Genomic DNA, 23,025 nt, shown 5'->3' with positions numbered 1-23,025 from the left:
GGAAATGCTCCAGTGTCCATGGGGTTAATTGTAGGCCAGGGGTGTGCACCTTCCCTGTCTCACAGGCGGCGCCTCCCCTCAGCTAACGTGCGCCTTTCCACTGCGGTCTGGCCATGCTAAGCTGATTTCCTCCCTGGCTACACAGCCTCTGAGGTTTCAGGCGGCCATTTTATGGCTGTGTCGCTGTGCTCTCTAGCAGCGTGTACCCGGTACCCCTGCTTACCTCTCCCCCTTTCGGGGTCAGTGTATGCAGCACTATTGCCTACCAGACATTAAGTCTGCGTAGTTGATTTATAGTGCAGGCTATTCTGACTGTGTGACTTATGCTAGCGCTGTCTGTCTTTGTCAGTTATTTTCACAAACTGTCAGCACCAAACTGTGTCTGACATACCCACTGAGTGTGGTCATGTTATGATATCTCACATTTGTAAAGCTATGTATTTGTGAGAATGGTCACATATGGTTGTGTGTTGCACTCTGCCATAGTTGGCAGTAGGTTCCTGCAGCTTACTGAGCAGCAGACAGGACCTGCATTTTGATATATATAATATTATACTGTATGTATATGCTATGTGGTCGTATTATACCCAGTACCATACTGTGTGCTATTACCATGCGGTTATGTCTGCAGGTATGACGTACACCCTGCTGTTCCACTCTGGCAGTTATGAGTGGCAGGTAAGTGAGGAGACATTTATACAGCTGTCTTTCCCTCCCTGGGGGTTCATGCAGCGTTTCACAGAGGCTCCATGGGAGGGCTCCTTGGATGTGGTACGTGCTCTCAGGATTTATGTTGACCATACCAATTCTTTTTTTTGTTTGTCCTCTATGGTTTCCGTAAGAAGTGTTGGCCTGCCACTAAGCAAACTTTGGCAGGATGGATTCGCATGGCGATTTCTGAGGCTTACACTCAGAAGGGCCTTCCTGTACCGTCCTCTGTTAGGGCTCATTCTACTCTGTCTGTGGGTCCTTCGTGGGCAGCTCGCTGTGGTGCCTCTGCTGTTCAGCTTTGCAAGGCAGCCACATGGTCTTCTGTCCATACCTTTTGTGAGGCATTATGCATTTGATGCCTACGCCTCACAGGATGCTTCCTTTGGGGGGCGGATTCTCCTTTCAGCACAGGAGCGTCCCCACCCTTAAAGGATACTGCTTTGGGACCTCCCCAAGGTATCCTGTGGATACCCTATGGACCCTGAAGTAGAAAATATGAGATATGGTAAGAACTTACTCTTGTTATATCTATTTCTACGAAGTCCATAGGGTTCCACAGGAGTCCCGCCCTGTCGCACCTGTGCTGCAGATGGTCTTTGTTCTGGTCACCGGTTTTACGTCTCCTTTTGGTGAGAATATGATTGTGTGTTCCAGACTTTTCTTCTCTCTTTCTTCTCCTCCTCCGGCCTATGGCTTGTTACGTAACTGAGATGCCTTGGCTCGGGGGTGGGGTATAGGAGAGTGACCTCAGTGCATCCTGGGAGGCTGAAAATTGAACTCTGAGGTGCCCGATGTCTGCCGCCATCGCCTATACCCCACGGTATCCTGTGGAACCCTATGGACTTCGTAGAAATAGAGATAACAAGGGTAAGTTCTTACTATATCTCATATTTTCCCTTCTGCAAGGCTGAATGTAAGGTGATAAATATAACTGTTTTATTTTGGTGTCTAAAGTTGCACTGAAGTGTTAGATGGTGTAGAATGATATTTTTTCCATGCCGATTTACGTTGTGCTTCATCTTCATACTCAGTTGCACACAGATATAAGAGTGTTGCATATCAAATTAATCGTTGCTGTCCCGTGGTGCGTCTTAGTCGCATTGCACAAGCAGTCACACAGGAGCTAGTGGCTCACTCACGCCACACCTCTTGTGCCGAATGGCGTATAGATGCTATATGTATGAGCACACCTCTTTATCAGCCTTGCGGAATCTCTCTGATTCTGACTGTCATAACCTCTTGGAATGCTACTTTGGGCTCTATTTACTACAATCCGCATTAAAATGCAGATTGTAGTGTGATATTACCGACTGAATTTGCATTGCGAATTCAGGTAATATCACAGGGATCTATTAAAAATCCCTTTCAGGGACAGAGCTTGCGATAAAGCTCTGTCCCTGCGAATCCCCTCCGCAGCCTTATCACTGTATTTTTTGGAAAAATACAGTGACAAGGTTCTGCGCATGCGCTGAGCAGCTCCGGCCTCTCCTCTGCGTGTTAGAGCAGAGCAGGAGTCCGGTAACCAGGGGAAAGCCTGGATAACATAATCTCCAGGTGGCGTTATTATCACAGGGCTTACCTAGGTATTTTTTTCAAATTTTATTTTAAGTAAATCTCATACAGATCACATTTTCCATTATGGGAAATGCAATCTGTTTACTAATAATATGTTATAATTAGGGCTTGGAGTAGAATTTTACGAATTTTACTCCAATTGCCCTTTAGTAAATTTAGGTGAAACTAAAATAATGTGAAAAGGGTGTGAAAATAACATGTTAATAAATCGTGCCCTCTGTCACTTAACCCTCTACAACATTACTATACACCAGTGGTCCTCAAACTCTGTCCTCAGAACCTCACACAGGTCACCCAGCAGGTGCACAGGTATTCATTACTCGCTGACACATTTTAAAAGATCCACAGGTGGAGCTAATTATTTCACTTGTGATTTTGTGAGGAGACTTGAAAAATATGCACTGTTTGAGGTCCTGAGGACAGAGTTTGAGAACGTATGCTTTCAGGGGCATATTAATAATGGGTGTATGGTGCACACGGGCCCTTGGGTCCAGAGGGGGCCCACACCGCACACCTTGCACCCATATTTTTTAATTCTTACCCCTCCAAAGTCCCGAGTAGGCTGTAGCACTGCACTAAACACCTGTAAAATGGCCACCGCGCCATTTTCCCATCATTTTGCACATGTGCAGTTGGGAAATCGACAAGAAAATATCCGCCTCATTTTCCCTGTGACCTGCGCATGCCCAGAGTTTACTGCTGCGGTCAGTACTAGGGATGGTCATCGGTGGAGTGTCCATTGATGTTACTATTGATGAGTCCATCGATGATTACCATTGATGGCACACACACCATCTATGGTGAACCATCGATGGTTTGCAACCCCTCAATGGTCACCTCTGCTTCAGGCACCATGGGCCAATCAAAAATGGGGGAAGAGCCTCTTTAAAAAAAAAAAAAAAAAATTGGCTCCTACTCATCTATCGTGTAATTACACTGCCTGTGGAGCTGCCATCTGGGCAGACTCCTATGGCTACAGTTTTGGCAATTTGTAAAAAGATTACCTAGTGAATTACTTTTCCTGCACACCAGAATAGCCAATTTTTGGAATTATCCCACCTGGACTGCTGGTTTGACTTACAAAAATTCCTATTTGACATTTTTTGCATTGGTCAAAATACAATACTCCCAGTTGTGGTTGGATTCTATAATGTTTAAGGAGACCTAAGGTGCCCATCCACTAGAAGATTAAATTGAGCGATTGAACGATAATATCGTTCAATCATTTGCAAATCGTTTGCAAAAATGTCTAAAACAACCAGCGATGCGCGGTCCCGCTGGTCGTTTAGACATCTATCATCGGGCAAACATGATGGACAGCCTGACGATAACGTCAGGTTCAGCACGTTTGCAGATGATTGATTTGCCTACACTGAACGACTGCTCGTTCAGTGTAGGCACATCACAGACTGACAAACGACTGCACAATTACAATGTAGTAATTGTGCAGTCTTTTGCCTGTCTTCCAGTGGATGGGCAGCATTAAGTTATATAATTCTTTGAGATGAATATGGCATCTTGTAATAGGAAGAACTCGATTATATCATTGTTTTTCATTCCACATTTTGGTGTGAGTCTGGAAATCTAGATAATGACCTACCTATTGTCTTTTAGGATGGGGGGGGGGGGGGGGACATCCTGGAGCGAATGTTACAGTATATGTTTTGTGGACATTGTGTTTATGGCTAGAAATTTTTTAATTTTTTTTTCTTAAGGCAAACTTTTTTGGTCTTTTGAATTAATCTTAATTGTTTCTGATGTTTACAGCCACTGCTATTTTGTAGGGACTGTTTTTTTTGTTGTTGTTTTTTTTTGCGATTGACACTTGCTTCAAACTCACAATGAAGATTTTGAAGGACAAAAAAGTTTCGAAAATCATGAAGCGAGGAATTCACACAAAGTGATGTGAAATAAATGCATTTCAGTTACAGATCTATAAACCATTTTTCTGCTTACAGGTGTAAAGCTGTGAAATATGACTACTACAAGTTACCTAAAACTTCTGTGGTCATTGCCTTTTACAATGAAGCCTGGTCAACACTCCTGCGGACAGTCCACAGTGTCCTGGAAACCTCTCCAGACATACTTCTGGAGGAAATAATCCTTGTAGATGATTATAGTGATAAAGGTAAAAAATGTTGAGTAAATGAATACTTTTCTTCAAATGAAAATACAAACAACAAAGAAATGTTATTCCAGCTATTAATGTGAAAAAAGTTGAAATTTTACTTGTATAATGTTACTTCAGTCACAGACAGTATGATATTTTATCGGTTAAAAATACAGCAAGTTCAATTATTTCAATCTATAGATTGAAATTCCTTTTTGTCTTGCTCTGTAAACATTTTTTTTGTGGAAAATAACATTAGCTAGGCATAATTCCCTTAAGACTAAGAGGCTGGCTTTCGACCTATTTTCGTGATCCTTTGCTAAAGGGTTCGGGAAATTTCTAGACTTGTATCAGCTCTATATAGATCCCCCACATCTACAGTCTGTCAGCGGTATATCCTCTTCTTCTTTTGGAATCTCAAACAGCACCAGACAGGGATGCACACTTTCCCCCTTGCTTTTTGCTCTAGTTATGGGACCCCTAGTGGCAAGAATTTGCAGCAACCCTGGCATTTATGGGGTAGTGACCGGCTCTTCAGAGCATAAAATTGCATTGTACGTGGATGATGTCCTGATATCCTTAGGAAACCCAGCCCAATCTTTGCACCCTCTCTTCTCCGAGATTGATCTTTACTCTGATTACTCCAGATATAAAGTCAACACTAGTAAAACAGAGGTGCTTGATTACTATATTCCTGGGCCAACCAAACTCTCCCTAGAAGCATCCTTCCCATTTAAATAGCATAAGCAGAAAATGTTAATATTTAGGTATTTTTCTAACACATCACCACCACCAGCTTTTCCAAGCCAATTTTCCCCGCATTCTAAATCAAATGAAGTCTGATTTAAATTCATGTTCCAGTCATCTCATTTCTTGGATTGGCAGAGTGAACTCTGTGAAGATGAGTGTACTCCCTCGGCGGCTCTATCTTTTTCAGACCCTTACGATATTTGTTTCCTTGTATGTTTTAACATTTCTACAGTTTTCTACTATATGATTTGTTTGGACGAACAAATGTCCTCTGGTGCAATTTGAAACTCCTACAATGCCCTACACATAGTGGTGGGTTGGGTATGCCTGACTGTAAACTGTATTACTTGGCTGCTCAACTGTCACATTGTGTTTAATATGCAACACTGGTGCTCAGAAGGTCTGGTCTACTATTGAGGCTTATGAACTGGGTTTAACTATGGTTTCCTCCCTCCTGTTGGCTTCCGAGGTCTCGCCACGCCAAAATTGTCGCCTCGCACCCAATTGTTTCCCGCTCGGTATCTATATGAGACTACACCAACAGGAAATTTTAAATGGCCCCTAGTCCTTCACTTGTCATTCCGATTTTCCATAATCCAGATTTCCCCCCCAGGTAAGAACAATATTTTATTTTCTGCCTGGAAAGAAAAAAGTATTGTTTATCTAAACGATATCGCTAGATATGCAGATTTCCCTCAATTCTATCAAATTCAGGAAGTTATAGCTCTTCCCTCTAGGAATGTTTTCCAATTTCTACAGCTTAGACATTTTCATTCTAATTTTCTGTTGGTAGACCCCTTTCGACCTTTTGAGGCTTTTATGTATGAGACGTGCCTCAACTAAAGGCTTGATCTCACTTTTGTATACATTGTTTGTTGAGGAGTCTTCTCAACGTGATTCCCACAAAAGGGCCTGTCATCTAGATACTACTTTAGATGATGAGGAGTGGTCTGAAGCATGGGATAATGCTGCCTCTAGCTCTGTTTGTTTGTGTCAGAATTAAAGAGTGCCTATAAACTACAATGCAGATGGTACTATGTGCCTTCTCGACGGCACAGAATATATCCCGATACATCTTATAGATGCTAGAGAGGATGTACCAATGAGAATGACCCTGTCCAAAGGTACCTCTTTGGGAGGAAGTTATTGGTATCGTCACACATTTACTTAACATTTCCTTTCCCTATGGTCCTAAGTATTTTCTCCTTCCTCTAGATCTCCCTACATTGACTAGGCACCAAAATAAATGAATGCGTCTTATAGTCTCTGCTACGACCTGCCAGTTTACGACAGACTGGAAACAATCTGCCCCATCTATGCAGTCTATTTTATCCAGAGTATGGTATATTTACCAAATGGAATACATGACTAGTATTATCAATCGCTCTTCTACATCATTCACCAAAATATGGAACCCTTGGCTAGCCCCTTCCCCTTTCGCCTTGTAATAGCCACTTATATATAGTAATTTTGTGTTAGTCCTTAGGACCCACCCCAGTGGTTTTCTTTTCTGCTTCTCCTTTTTTTTCTTTCTTTTTCTTTTCTCTCTCTTGATAAAATTGATCACATTGTCTGTTTTTTTTTTTTTTTGTATAGACCTGATATTTGTTTTGCCTACATCTTTCATTATTGACTTTTTTTATTTGTCTTGGTCTTCAATGTATTCTGTGATCTCAATAAAATTTACATAAAAAAGAGGCCGTTTCAATTCCGAGCAATATGCAGTTGCAGTTTCACACAATGACCAGTTAGTTCAACATCGTTCATCAGAGCCATAACTAGACTCTTTGGTGCTCTCACCCAGCTCTATTTTTCAAATAGGGACATAAGACACAAGCCCGCAAAAGGGACGCGTTCCGTATGATGATGAAGGCATATCAGTCCCTTTTTATCACTGTTATACAGGTGTCGCTGCCAAATACAGTGTGAATCCAATGACTGCAGTGATGATGCACAATAATTATGCAGTATAACTCACTAGCTCTAGATGTAGGAGAGCGCCAATGAAGCTGCCGGATTTGTCCATCAGAACAGCGTGCACAAGCCTGGAGCCAGCAGTATAGATCAGATTGGAGGTATACAAAGCGTGCTGCTTGTAGTGTATATACCGCAAATGGCAGTGAGGAGATCCATGTATGTACTTTGCGCCGGCAACTGAACTCACCAGCAAAGGTACTTGAGGTGTGCTGGTAAAACCTGGGTCAGGAATCAGTGGCTGTGTTCAGGGCTGCTATCAAAGATTGTGGGGCAGATAGCTGTGTGTGTTTTTAATAAAAGAGGATGGGACTGAAGGTGCTTAGCAGCCTCTCTGAACCACCTGATTCTACTCTCTCACAACTAACCCAGGAGTATAAGTTCCATTCACTGGCTCTAGCAAATTGCCAGTGCAACGTCTAACACAGTTACCGCTGTGGCAGGTTTCTGAGCCTTAGTACCCAGTTTCCTGCTAGAGTTATTTCTGATCATTTGTGCAGCAGTTCCTTCTGACTGCCCTGCTGAATCCAGTATCCAGATTCCAGCCACTGATCTCTGCTTTCAGTAACCTGCTGAGTTCACTATTTCTCTGTCTGCAATACTTAAAACAGCCATAGTTATTGCCTAAACGTCCCAATATATCTGCGATGGATCGCCGCGATGTTGCGATCAGATCGGAAATGCTGACCGGCGGCCATCGATGTTCCGCGATCCTTCGCAGGATCGGTAAAATTCTAAGATAAAGTAAAATAACCAAGCGCCAAAAGGGAAGTGTGTATCAACCACTAATGAATATATGGATAATTAAAACTAAATAGACACAGCTGCCTACCACCTGGGCACATGCCACCGCTCCCAATGAGCACAAGGGTGCCCAAAAATGCAAAGAGTAAAGGAAGGTGGGATGGCGCTAGTGTCACATATAAAACATTAATGGATTATAATTGCATAAAATGTTTATTATATATCAATATACAGTACTATAAAACAATTGAAACAAAAATATCAACATGTAAAAATAAAATGATTACACTCTGCACCTAAATAATCGTATTGCCAGTCAATATAATATAGCAAATGATATGGAGATGACAATGAAAAAAGAGATATTAAAATATCTATTCCCAAATGGCTGGCAAATATACCGCTCCAAAAAAGTAGTAACCTGGTTAAGATAGAACCAAAAAATAGAATCCGTATATGATGAATAAATGAATATTGCAAAAAATGAATAAAAGTCAGTCAATTGAGTAAAATGATTCGGATAGCATATGGATAATCCTGTGTATAATGAAAACTCACATGTATTAGCTCACCCCAAGGCAATGATGGTGTGTTGCTCCAGAAGTGGATGCGGTGCCAGCCTAATGATGGGAGGCCGGTACGCAGCTGGAGAATGCCGAGGAGTGTATAGTATAAATGCACACGTATGTGCCAGGGGAAGCTGGCCGCTCTGGTGGTCGTGGGACACAGCCTAAACCCTGCTGTGAAGGCTGGAGTCAGTGCGGTAGCGGAATACCCGGCAGTGGGGTTGCTCTCTCAGAGAGATAAGGTGATGAAGTCCCGTGTGTTCCCCACTCTGCTGAGCCGCGGCTGGCAGACAAACCTGGCGTGGCAGACGCTGAGTGCTGTAGATAAATCAGCTCATTGATGGAATATAGATGTAATCAAAGTGCAAATGCACAAAATAATGGTGATATTTATCTGTAATCCTTAAAGGATTACAACATCACAGCAATCAGTCGCTGATGTATGGGGGGCTTTCATCCCTGATTGCTAATAACCACTCAAGGTTAATTATCCACCTTAGGATTCATCTGTGTCTGCAAACCTGTGGGATCCAGATTGGAGTGTTTATCACAGTCCTTCTAGCAAGTGCTGCTGCAGTGCATTTCCCAATCTTTTGCAGAGATTCTGATTCCTGGCATGCTGTAAACCTCTGAAAACACCTGCAGGTTACATGAGTCAGTCCGGGCCAAGAAGCATCTTGGATACCCAGCGTCTTTTGGCTGCTGTGAATCTGTTCTGGCTCTGTCTCCACAGTATTGCTGCCTGAATCCAGTTTCTCCACAGAATCCTGTCCAACCAGTTCACAACCCGAGTCCGGATTCACAACCCAATCACGATAGCTACTATAAGAGAGCTCCTGACATGCCATGGAGCCCACCAGCTCCAATTTTGACAATATTACGGACATACTTTACTAGCTAGTAAGCCCTGCCAACAATAACATTTCTTATGACTTATACTTGGCTCCTCCGTGCTATAACAGAATTGGATGTGTGTGTGTGTGTGAGGGTTGTGAAAAAGGAGAGCCTAGCAATCATTCCAGGTCCCGATCCTGCAACACTATGGAAGAGAATGGCGCCAAAGAGCTTGTCTCCTTCTTTACTGGCGATTCATTGATTTGTATGCCATGTTGACTGGATAATAGAGAGACAGCCACATCCTATTGGTTGGAGCACTTTCTGCAGGACCTGATCAATTTGCAGAGATGAGTCCTACACTGTCATATGCAAGTAAAACATGCTATAGCGCATAAGTGCAAACCCTGGTGTTGGGCACTTTGTTCCCAGCTGAACAATTAGCTGTCAGAAGTAGGCAGACACTGTCTGTCTACTTCTGCATGTGTAAATACATTTATATATTAATGTGTGGTGGGATCTACATTTTTTTTTTTTAATCTTTTTCTGAACTGCAGTTTGATACATTGTGCAACTTTGTTCTTTATGTGTAAAAATCTGGATTAGTATTTTCAATCTGGTGGTTTGATGTGCGGTTTATAACCTGCACATAAAACCACCAAAACCCATTTGCAATGTTATAGCTCTCATTCAGCCTCTTAATGGGAATTGAAATGACTCTTGTACCTGGAACGTCATATATCTTGTGCCATGGTGCAGAAACGTTTATAAATTTCTGAGTATGTAGCCTAATTCTGTGCAGTACTGAAATCTGAACATTTTCACTTTCATTTGTTAGACTTGTATCTAAGGATACTGTACTTTCATTCTTCTAACAACAGCTGTTCTGTTACTTTGCTTCTAGAACATCTCAAAGAGCGTTTGGAAAAATATATCTCTGGTTTAAAGAAGGTACGGCTTATCCGCGCAAACAAGAGAGAAGGCCTAGTACGAGCACGTCTGCTTGGAGCTTCCATAGCCACAGGAGAAGTTTTAACTTTCCTTGATTGCCATTGTGAGTGCCATGAGGGATGGCTGGAGCCACTAATGGAAAGGTACGGCAATGAAAGTATTGTATGTTAAAGGACGTGCAGACAGAATTATTATATTTATTAAAAGGACTAAATATTAATTATGAACTTTTTTTGTCCCCCTTTACTTCACCATGGTTAGATTAATGAAATGTACATATACATAACAAAGTTTGATCTGAAACTGGTTTCATTCTACTTGGCGGAGGGAGACACATTAGGCAAATGATTGTAGAAGTAAATGTTTTACATTCAGAATGTTGACTCTGTAATGTTGAATGGTTCAGAACATCGACATATTCAGAATACAAACATGCAGCTTGTCGACATTCAACTTTATGTATGTCTACATTATGAACATATGAGGGTTGGGGTGACCTATCCCTGTCAACATTCTGAAAGTCTAACTTGTCTACTACACCCAACAGAACAATTGCTGAAAATTACCATGAGTCGTACCCCTTTTTAAATCGCTAATGGCGGGTCGCACCCAGGATTTGTACACGCGTGGATCCCGAGTGCGACCTGCCTGAGACCCCTTTCAGACTGGTGGCCCGACCCGGCCTTAATGTCACTGCCATCTCTGCTGAGCCGGAGCTTGAAATTGAGATCCTCTCCAAGGGTCGCCTCAATCCTGGTTATCCGTTCACTCCGCACTGTGAGCCGGGTTGAACTCATGTTCAACCCTGCTCGCTACCCGAGTTGACATGCCGGATCACTCGACCCGGGTTATTTTTTCAACTGGCCCCTTTCTCACTGCGTAGTAGTTATTTGGCAGTGTGAAAGGGGTAAAAATGATCTTTGGCCCTCATTCAGAGCCGCTCGTTAGCGGCAGTACGCTCGTTCCGAGCGATGTTTGCACATCTGCGCATGCGTACGGTTTTTAGTACGCATGCGCGAACCAGTCAGTGCGGCCGAAAATCGTTGGTACGCAATATAGCGAGGGCCTGCTATTTTGAGTGACAGAATGAGGCGTATGTGGGTGGTAACAGGGGAAGGTGCTTGAAAATGGGGAGTGGAGATCCGAACGCAGGCGTGCTTAAAGGTCAAAACGGGCGTTTTATGGGTGTGCATATTTAAAACAGCAGCGTCATTGACCACGTCACTGGGTTATTTTATAGCCAGAACTGCTCGCAAATTTGTGGTAGCAAACACCAACCACAAGAATAGCGAGCAGTTCATACGCTGGTCGATGTACTCGATTAATCTAATAAATAGCGGACATGACGTAGGATGCGAGCGGCCAGGGGGCGTTTTTAACAAATAAACGAGCGTATGTTTTGCTCGCTCGTTCAGACTTAGAGGTGTGAACAGACTGCAATGTGCGTACGGATCATTTGAATAGCCACCCCTTGTTTTTAAACGAGCGACCACAAATAGCGAACGGCTCTGAATGAGGGCCTTTGTTTTGAATTTGCCATGAAGAAATAATTTAGCTATTTAAACATTTATTCATTAGACTGATTTAGAGTAGAAAGAGTAAGTAAAAACAATTTACAATCCTTTGGACATGAGAAGATAAAAATGTGATAAAAATCTGCCAAATGTAGGTGGTGATCAGGCATTAGTTATTTTATTGTTAAAATGTACAAATACTGTAGCTTCTCCTTCTTACAGTGGTTTGGAAGGTCAAATATATATAAACGTACAAAGGACCTGATTCAGAGCCGCTCGCAAAAAGCGCTCGCTCTGAATCAGGGCGGCTGCTTTGTTTAAAAAACCCGGCCTTCTGGCCCCTCGCTAAGCTGTGGGTGACCACCCACAGCTTTAGCGAGCGGCCAGGTGATGGTCGCGACCATCAGGCTTGCGACGAGACCCTTGTGGTAGGGTCTCGTCTGCCGCAAGCCCCAGTGAGCTTCCGGCTCTAATAGAGCCGGAGGCTCACTACTGACATCACTCGTGATGTCAGTAGGGCTGCCCACAAACGGCAGGCGTTCCTTCGGGAACGCCTCCGTTTGTCCAGCCACCCCCCCACGCCGCCTACGAAACGGGGCGAGCTGTCGATCAACATCGACAGCCGCCCTGTTTGTAGCAAGCCCCGGAGCGAGAGAATTTCTCTCTCGCTCCGAGGCGTGCGCAGTGCCCCACCATCAACCCGCTTGCGAGTGGGTCTGAATCAGGCCCAAAGTTTGATCTGACAAGGGGTTGATACTGCTTGGTGGGGGGGATGAATTCAGGAGATGAATATTCTAGAAGTAGAGATAAGTATGTATTCTGGGTGTTACTAAGCATGTTACCATTTTCCCCCAAGGATCCGGGAAAAAGAAACTGCTGTTGTTTGCCCAGTGATTGATGTAATTGATTGGCTTACATTTGAGTATCTGGGCAATGCTGGAGAGCCTCAGATTGGAGGGTTTGATTGGAGACTTGTCTTCACTTGGCACGTAGTCCCAGAAAAAGAGCAAAAGCGCAGACGCTCCCCTATTGATGTCATAAGGTCAGTATAAAATTGAATAGCTGCGGAATATGGACATCACACTACAGTATTATTTTTCCTAAATGAACATTACTCAAATAACATTGCATATTGTACATGTTGTCTGGACTTTCTTAATATTCAAAACATACATTTATGTGAACGACTGAGATTTAAGAAAATACTTATTACTACTTATAGATATAGTTACCTTTAAAATATAAACTCATTACGGGGATTAATTTACTAGTTTTAAAGGAGATGTGCGCAGTATACAGTGCCATAAATATATTAAGACAAGTGGAGGCTGCAAGGTTGGGGCTGCAGCGCAGTCCAAAACTGGCAGAGTGGGTTCCGATAAATCAATAAAATGTAGTCTACCCTCCTCCAAACACTGCTGCCAGGGATCGTTAAACTCACAGGGGATCAACTGGGTGTCTTTGTGAATCAAAGGCACACCGGATTAGCCCGTCCTCGGACTCCTGTCTCAACTAGCTTCCATTGTCTATTTTTGTATAATACGGAGGTAACCACAGATTTATATCAAGTTGGAGCAGCTTACTAAAAAGTGAGACTTATTCCAAATTTATATTAATACCTCACAGTTGGCTATTCCAAATGTATTACCTGCAACCGTATATAGCTCTGTGCTATTTCCGCTGGAGATTACCTGCATTAAATAGAACGAAAAGCCTATCTGTACTTATATATAAGATGAGATGAACAGTGTGCATCTGGATAATGAGTGTCAGCTTATCATACCTGAGATAAACGGACATCTAAAATTTACAAATAGGATTGTCTCATACCCTACAGCAGCGGTTTTCAACCAGTGTGCCGCGGCGGCTGCCAGAGCCGCCAGGCACATTATACATTAATGTATGGTCCGGGCTGCCGCTGTGGTCCTCTGGAAGGTTCAGGGGCGCCCGGGCCGTCATCTGCCTAGACGCAGCAGCGTGACATCACATGTTACGCACGCCACGTTGCCTCCAGAAAGCCTGCGCTAGTGAACGAGCCGGCGCTTCCTGACAGTGACAGAGCCATCACTTCTGCCCGCCCCGCGCCAGTGACTGAGCCGACACTTCCTTCCCACCCCGCGACAGTGACCGAGCCAGCGCCACCAGCCCGTCCTGTGCCAGTGACCGAGCCAGCGCTTCCAGCCCGGGGGCAGGGTGAGCCAATCTGCTTTTTTTTTTTTTTTTTTTTTTTAGTTGGGGAGCAGTGTGTTTTTTGTTTTTTCTCTGTGGGGGCCAGTGTGATTGCTTTATTTCTGCAGGCGGCCAATGTAGTGTGTTTTTTCATAGGTCGCGCAAGCCAAATCGCCGGAAGGTGTGCCTTGGCAATTTTAAAGTCTTGTGTAGTGTGCCTTGATTTTAAAAAGATTGAAAATCACTGCCCTACAGGGATCTCCTCTCACCTTTGTACCTTTCTTCTACAGTAATTGGCTATTAGGTAACTGGATACTCTAAATAGTTTTAGAACTGGTTCCTTTCCCTAATGGGGAGATTCCTTAGGGTCTTTCATCCCTTTTAGTACTAAAGTAGGTGTTCTCCAGGACCCAGCATAGCCGGTGTTCTGTTAGAGATCTTACCTCTTGTTTGAACCCCTGTCAATTTTACATTGCAATGGTTTGAATCTTCTCAGCACAACAGACATCTGTTCCTTGACAGTCCCTTGTTCACTACCTGTGTGCATGTGTACAGGCAGGACCTCTGCAAGATGCCGTTGATCTTTCGACATGGCGTAATTTTCCCAAATCCACTCCAAGGGTGTTCCAGACTGACCTTTCTTCTTACTTGAAGCCGGTCTAGTCTGTACTTTTTGTTTCTCCTCTAGGCTATTTCTTCAGCGGGTGGGGTACACAGCTGAATACCCTGCCTCATAGGTTGCAGACCAGAGGGTTTTTTCTCGTTACTGAGGTGTCACGGGTTCCATATTTAACAGGTACGTCTGATCCCTTATTTACCTGAGATGGACCAGCAGAATTCTCGGTTGTCCTTTATAGTTTTTTAATTTTGTGTGGGCTCTACAGATCTACGTTGATAGGAACCTGGGTTTCCATCGCCCGGTTAAGTGGTTTGTGCTTTGTGTCAATGAACTGGGTTGGATACTGTAACGTAGCGTTTCGCATGCAGATACATCCACAGTCGCTTACAGAATATAGGCATGCTGCATATCACTTTAATCAGCAGAAGCTGTTTGTGCCAACTATTCACATCTCTGTGCAAATAAGACACATTTGAAGGTAAAAATACCCTTGGCGCTACTGAGTCAAGCTACGGCATGTCACGACAAGAAGGGCTGTTTATCGCCCAAGGAGGCTAGATGCTTATAATCATCGTTTTATCTTGTGCATTAGGTCAGTCGCCCTGGGACAGCACCCCTTTCCCCCCTTCGAGCATTGCTTCCCCACTCACATTATTCCTTACAACATGGGAGGTGGAGGTGGCATCTTGTTCTGCTCAGACTTGGAATGAGTCACTTGGCTGGGACATTATTGCCAAGCACCAGACTCTCAGCTTAACACTGAAATTGAGTAGCAACAGCCAACATCTACACAAGTAAAATGCTGCTTTTCCTTCATACCAGTGGATGGCGCTCTGTGTGTTTGTTGAGCCGCTGGGGCATTAAAATAATTGGATGAGTGACATGTCTTAGGTCTTATGTGTTAGGTGTCCCTTAACTATTGGCTGCCTACATTTGCCAGTGATAGCGGTAGTTGTGAAAGCTCTCTCTCTTAGTTTTGGAATCTGAATGAGTGGGAAATGGGTAGCAGCATATCCACTTCAACACAAGCTTAGATAAAGTTAACCATATGCATGTCAATCTCTGAAATTCTGCAGTTTGTGTCAATAGTATGGGAATTGCATATTGAACTTATGGGTATTTTGATATACTGTATTAATATGCAATCAACATTTTTTTTCTTTACAGTTCTCCGACCATGGCTGGTGGGTTGTTCTCTGTCAGTAAGAAATATTTTGAATACTTGGGATCGTATGATACTGGAATGGAAGTATGGGGTGGAGAAAATCTTGAATTTTCATTTAGGGTAAGTTATCCTTTTTAGCATATAAATACTGTATACTGATTGATAAATGCTCATTTAACTTTTTAATGTTGAGTCATCCTTCTGCTGTACTGGAAGAAATATATGACCAGTGAGCTAAAGTAAACTCAAATGTTCAATTAAACCTACAGTCCGGTTTATTGGGAATTTTATAGTGGCCCTGGAAACTATTCTGAAAGTAGCTTTATGTTGTAGGTGGGGCCAAATTGTCAGTAGGTGGGGTTAAATTGGCAGGGGCACACTAGCAGTAAGTGATCCATCATGCCGTTCAAATACACTTCGGCCTGCACCAGTATTGGGGTCACACTGCTCCCTTTTCAAAGGCCGAGAGAAGTAGGACACCATGCTTGCCTCCACTCATGCCTGCTTCCAAGATTTCTCCTGCCACCTCCGATCCCCTCTTCTGGAACTCATTACCTCACCAAGTCAGGCTATCTGAGATTCTCGCCAGCTTCAAATGTTCACTCAAAACACATTTTCATCAAAACCTACCATGCCTATATATCTCCTCTTCTCTCCTCCCATGATCTTCTCTTCTCCTTAGTTCACCCTCCAACTGTTCACCCCTTCTACTAGTATGTAATATTTCAGTCAGTGCCCTCATTCCCAATGTTCTCCCATAATCCTTCCTTCTCGTGCTCACTGTCTCTCGTCTTCACCCTTCATTGGTTACAGGCTCATTAGTGCTGAACTATCTTCCCCTCCCTATAACTCACCTCCACTTACCTGTCCATATACCATGAGTTTTCCATCCCTCACTTCTTGACCACATCCTGTTTAGTATGTTGATTTATTACTCTGTGTTGTTCCAAAGATATGTACATTTAGAGTTCTGCTGGGTACACACTGGCAGATATATTGGCCGATCAATTGATCGCCCAATGTATCGTGTGTGTGCATCGGCCAGTGCGTGCCAGCGATATGTCAGTACAGTGGCCGATGGCAAATATATCTGCACATCGTGCTGTGTGTACGGGCGGTCGAATGCCCATTCCCTTTGCTGTAGAGAATATGGGGAGGGGGCGCGACTCAACCTGCGGCCAGATGACACATGATGGTTATTAAGTGGGGTTAGGTACGGGATGCTGGCTCTCAGAATCCCGGGGGTCAGAATTCCAACACCGGCATCCCGACAGGGTTAGGATACCAACACCTGTTGGTCGTTATCCTAACCCTCTCCATCATCCTACCTTAACCCTGAACTTAACCTCCCCCTAGTGCCTAAACCTAACATACGTCTCTCCGCACCCTATACCTAACTCTCCCCGGGCAACCTAAACCTAACCCTCCCCCTAACCTAGCTACTTGCCTTCGGGATTCTGGCACCGGCATTCTGAGTGTCGGAATCCCTGTGGTCAGAATTATAACTGCATCCCGTTCAGTGTGTATGAACAACCATCATCTGCAGATATATCTTTTATGTGTGTACCCAGCTTTACTGTACCATATCATGTTTTACTGATGCTTTGCATATTCCCTGTAAAGCACTGCATAAACTTTGTGGAGCCTTCTAAATAAAAGATAGTTATAAATCCTAATTGGGTTGGGCAATGACAAAAGTACTTTCATGATAATGTTATTAACAAATTTATCAATATTATAGCTATAAATATTCATTTGCCATCAATACAAAACACAGCATTTTTGTGATCCCTGCACAAAATGGATCTCATTCTAGTGATTACTGCACACTCCATTCCTGCAATCCCGTGACTCACATACAATTCCAGTGACACCCCCATCCCATACCAAGATAAGTTCAGTGACCCCCATTCAATATAGAGCACATTTTAGTGACCCCTCTCAATACAGGGAACATTATAGTGACCCCTGTACAATATGAACTTTCTTTATACTAATGCAAAAAGAATGACATTTTGTGATAGTGCATGCTGGGAGAAATAGTGGCTTGATGGAGCATGTTAGATGCGGAGAGTGATAGTAGTAATAGTGCATATGGTATGCTGCTTTTGCGGTCTGGTTATTCTATTTTTTATTTCTGTTCATGCATCAGTAACTCCCACTGAAGACCTCACTGGTACTCTGCATTTTCTTCCTTTGCTTTGGATTAATGTGGAGGAGCAAGTCAGATGAATCCAAAGCAAAGGAAGGAAAAAGTAGAGCTGGGGGAAGTAATATAGACTTGCCCAGAGTGACATCTATAATTCTACGTTCATAGAAAGTAAAACCTATTGATTTAGCCTCACTTGCCATGGTATTTTATTATGCATTGGCTATGTTGCCTATTCCTACCTCCTTCACTGTTCCTGCTCTCGGGACATTGTACTGACTGCATCAGTTCTCCAAATCAGTATGGTCTCACCACAGTCTAGAAATTTGACAGACAACGAATGTAGTCTCCTACCTGTTCTTGCAGCTTTGACAACCTGGTGTTGATGTGTTATGCTCAGTCGAGCTTGGTTGGATCCTGGATTGCCAGGACCCTTTTAGAAAACAGGTTCTGTGTTCGCCACATTGAAAGCTGAACAAAGAGTCAACATTTTGGTTCTTCTTCCACCCGAACTATCTCTGATATTAAATTAATAGCAATCACGTTTATTAAATAGCCCTTCTGTTTCTTCATCTCACACCCACATTCAACTAAGCCCCTTACCATCACAGTATTACATTAACAGTAATTTCACTCCAACTTAAATATGCACTACTATCACGTCACAATTTAGTAGTCCCCATCACATTAACCCAAATATTAATTGAATACCTCACAACAATACACTATTGGCCCTCCTTCCCATTAAATGACCAGCCCCCAACCTTACTCCATCATTAAATTAATTGGCCATACCCCCCACCCACCAATGCCAGCCACTTTATCCTAATGGGCCTACAACACTGTATGATGTAAGAGATCTCTTCTGCCTCCTTTGCTGCATGCACATGTGGGAAGGCAAGCACATGTCGGGAGAAATAGTCCCGCATGAATTGTTGAGACAGGAGGAAGGCCAAAAGCAGAGAGGAGAGTAAGACACAGGAAGATGTCACATGTGGAGGCAGACACAGAGGCTATCATGTGCAGAGAGGTAGTGGAGGAGGGGGGGGGGAGATGAAAGCTGTTGCTGATGAAAGAGCACAATCGTGCTCGGCCAGAAGAGAGAAGTGACTTTCACCCCAGCATCGCTGCTTACATCTGTCTTGGCCAGAGGCTGTCACACTCACAAATGGAGGAATCTGAAGGAACCCTCTCTTGGGAATTCTGCAGAAAGAAGCACATTGGCTTCCATTTGGTATGACCGCTATAGATGGCATTGCCTATCGAGCAAAAACTCTGGGAAGTTTTGCTTTCCCGGAGATCGCTGCATACCAACACATCACAGCCCCATAGAATTCTATGGGGACTGCTGTGCCGTTGGTCTGTAGCGGATATCTGATATCTTCTGCAGATCCTTCTTAATACATACGGCGTGCCTTTTGGATTGCGGTAAACCTCTGAGGTTTTGTTGCATTTTTTTATTGATACATCACGCCCCAAGGCTTAATAGATCTCCCCTTCAATGCGGTGTCTGCTCACAGGGAAGAGGCAGTAATCGGGAAGCACTGCAAAATCAGGTCGAGACCCAGGGCTGGCTTAGATAAGCCTGTTGCTATTAAGTCCAGGGAATAGAATACACACTTCCTACAGTAGGTAAAAGGAAAAAAAAATATTAAGATGGGAAAAACCCAAAAGGCAGCCTCACGATGCGATAATGGCAATCGGCTTATCGGGAAATCTCCTGGTAAGGACTATGGCGAATCTGCCCCTGCCTACAGTATTTGACCTGATATATGTGCTCTACATTAATAAACAAGTATTAAAATTTTCCATTGTGCTCTCCTGTTTTTTTTTTTTTTTTTTAATGGTGTAGGAGACATACATTTAAGTAAAGAATACTTTTTGGGAAGTTATTTTAGATATGCATTTGCTGTATAAAATAATATTTCACATTTTTGCCTAATTGTCCTACTTAAATATAAATATACTTGACAGATATCACAGATATGACCTATATACCTAAAATACTGAATTGCTAATTGTTCCCCACCCCTGACCCCATGGCCGTAACTAGGGTAGTGTGACCAGTGCCATGGCACAGGGCAGGGGGCGCTGTTTGGGCCTGTCAATTTCCCTGTTTATTATAATTCTTACTTGTAGCTTCCTCTTATTTTATCACCAGCATTTCCTGGCTGCCCCAGGAGTACCCCTATCTCTTCCCTGGCCCTTCCCCATGACGCCATGGCCCTTTCTCAGGTGCACTATCTTATGTCCCTATTTCAAAAAATGAGGGCGTGGGGGCGCCAATGCTATCTCTGGCACACGGCACCAAAAAGTCTAGTTACGGCTCTGCCTGATCCACCCCCTCCTACCTTCCCAGCTCCCATACTTACTCCTGGCCGGCTGTGTCTGTCCTGTATCCCATGCACTGCACACGCAGACCTTATGAAGTTATTATATAGCTATGTCTGGATTTTAACCTATATTGTTAGCAAGGGATTGTCACTGACTTGTTGGCAATTAATTCTTTATCCCTTACTGAGCAATATTTGGAAATTATTTAGTTATCAAGATACAGGGAGAAATTTAATGAATTGTCATTTGTGAAAATCAACGTTTATCAATTATTTTTGCTGCAGAATTTAAAGGGGCAATTTTATTAAAAGGCTAAACATGCTGGGTTTTGCCTCTAATAAAACACACTTTTAAGTTTGCTTTAGAACCGAAAAATGTAGATTTCGACAAATTGTAGTACATTTTATTTCCTCCCCAGTCTCCTTCAGTAGCTACATTAGAGGTGTACTTTGAGTGAGTGGTGCATATGATTTATTTTTCAAGTTCAGTATGTTTTAAGCTTTACCTGTTTCTATTAGTTGTGTGTCTATTACAGATCTGGCAGTGTGGTGGAACCCTTGAAGTTCACCCATGTTCCCATGTAGGACATGTCTTTCCGAAGCAAGCCCCATACTCTCGGAGTAAAGCTTTGGCAAACAGCGTGCGTGCAGCAGAAGTTTGGATGGATGGATATAAAGAGCTTTACTACCACCGAAACCCACATGCCCGATTGGTAAGATACCGTATATATAAATATTGTATAGATTATGATGTCAATTACAGAGCCATGATATATATTATCCAATGCATAAATCAGGTAAGTAATTGAAAATATCTCTCTGTGTACATTTACATTTTTTTCAAATATCTATTTGGCTGGCTATAACGGATAATAATGATCAAAAAAGAGTTAACATTTGTGAATAGAGATCTCATGGCGTGTACAAATGATATAATACCATTATGTATTTGCAATTCATATCTAACTGTTTCATATGTCCAATGCTTGCAGCTAATTTTTGTTACAGGCAAATCAATAATTAACACTTCATATTTGCAACCTGTGTCTTTTACAGGAGCCATATGGAGATGTGACGGAGAGAAGACAGCTAAGGGAGAGACTGCAGTGCAAACCATTCAAATGGTTTTTGGAGAATGTTTTCCCAGAGCTCCATGTCCCTGAGGACCAATCAGGCCGCTTTGGAATGGTAAGTTCACAATTTATGTCACTTCAATCACTGTCCGTAACATAAAATTAGCAGAGCTTGCAGATGTTGTTTAGCCGTGATGTAAATGTGTGAGCTTTTAGCTTGACAAGCTCTTAATTTCCAGTTGCCTAGATAATCAAATGTTAGCCTAGGTGAGCATATAGGAGTCTGAGTGGAGAGCTAATTAGATATGTTAGTGTTCATTCTAGCACCCGGCACCTGTCACCAGGGGCGCCGAGTGGAGGAGCGGATACTATTGGCCTGGCGCTGCTCTCCCCCCTCCCTCCCTCCCTCCCACCCACCCATTCTTGGCTGCAGTGGGAGACTGCTCGCAGCTGCTGAGCAGCAGCCGCAGCAGTCTCCTATGCCTGTAGGGGGGAGCAATCACACTGATCACGCCTCCCTCTGGCTTTGCGCCGGGCTGAGGGGCTCACAGCGCCCCCCTCCCGAGCGCGCAGCGGCACTACAAAAGTTTTTTTTATTTATTTTTTTATTTTTCCTTTCGCTCAAGAGGGCATGACCACGCCTCCCGCAATCAGGCCACACCCTCTTCACCTGGGCCCGGCCGGGCTCTCTACGCCCCTTCCTGTCACAACCCATGCAGTTCATCTTTCCTGTCTGGGGTGTTGCTCTCTGCTCTGGTGCTTCTAGCACACTCTAGTCTGTATTTCAGCAATTTGATGAGTGTGTTTAGAAGCACAAGAGCAGAGGGCGATACCCCAGGTAGGAAAGAGGAACTGCACGTGTTGTGACAGGTGCAGGGTGCTAAAATTAACACTAGTTATGTATTGGGTAGTAGAATACATTGAAAGGTAGTGACTATAAATGTCACTAGTTATTTAAATTTTAAATGTTTTACATGTTGGACAAGCTAACTGAAGATGATCAAAAGGGTATCTACACTAGCATGCATTTTACGTGTACAGTTAAATAGACCAAAATTATTTTTTAATTCCTCTAATCCACAAAGCCCTTGATATGAGCTGACAAAAATGCAATTTAATCGTATGATCTCAGTGGGCCCACAATTTACTTGTTTAAATCCTAAAACTGTAAAGCAGGGTACACACGACCTATCTAATGATTGGTAAGTGCATATACACTTACCAATCGTCTGCCAGCAGAGCAGTTTTAATATGCCCGCCCATTGGTGACTTCATATTCAGTGGATTTTGTGGGCGACATGCATATGTGTCCTTGCTCATCTAGCCTCAATACGCCATGCAGCGCGATATGCCGGTTATGAGTGAGCTGCTAGGTCCCATGCATCTCTGCTAGCGTCTGGCGTCTCTTTTGCCAAAAATGCATCTAAGTTGCAGTGCGGTGTGATTAGGACGCACCAGGAGACTGTACTGATTATTTTGATATGTGACACTTGTGTGCTATGGAGTCTGTAAACGGAGTTTAGCGTGGAGAATAGCTGCCGCCGCTGCATCGTGGTACTTCGCATGCTGATTGAGAGACTCGTTCAGCACAGTCTCCTGCTGCATCCTGGCCGCACCGCATTGCGACTTAGACTCATAAGCAAAGATGATGCCCGGTGTGCGAGAGGGGCTGTTTGTCGCGATTGTTGCAAAGACAAGTGAGGACACATCTGTATCGTGTGGTCAGCGGGTTGGCCATACAGACAGCCAGAGGAAACGATATATTTGCTAGATATATCGCAATCGGCT

The 23,025-nt window shown here is 43.4% G+C and overlaps 1 protein-coding gene across 1 annotated transcript in view; it reads left to right on the top strand.

Moving 5' to 3' along the window:
* GALNT12 (polypeptide N-acetylgalactosaminyltransferase 12) overlaps window positions 1-23,025 on the top strand; it is a 75,917-nt gene that overhangs the window by 31,379 nt on the left and 21,513 nt on the right. The window contains exons 2-7 of the mRNA XM_088442273.1: window positions 4,245-4,414; window positions 10,169-10,358; window positions 12,586-12,771; window positions 15,685-15,802; window positions 20,701-20,877; window positions 21,221-21,352. Of these exons, the coding sequence (XP_088298399.1) occupies window positions 4,245-4,414; window positions 10,169-10,358; window positions 12,586-12,771; window positions 15,685-15,802; window positions 20,701-20,877; window positions 21,221-21,352 (973 nt within the window). The remainder of the gene's footprint in view (window positions 1-4,244; window positions 4,415-10,168; window positions 10,359-12,585; window positions 12,772-15,684; window positions 15,803-20,700; window positions 20,878-21,220; window positions 21,353-23,025) is intronic.

The sequence above is a fragment of the Taudactylus pleione genome, unplaced genomic scaffold (assembly GCF_031769625.1).
Source record: "Taudactylus pleione unplaced genomic scaffold, aTauple2 ptg000309l, whole genome shotgun sequence".
NCBI lineage: Eukaryota > Metazoa > Chordata > Amphibia > Anura > Myobatrachidae > Taudactylus > Taudactylus pleione.
Note: the sequence above shows the minus strand (reverse complement) of the source record. Positions and strands in the feature narration are given on the sequence as shown.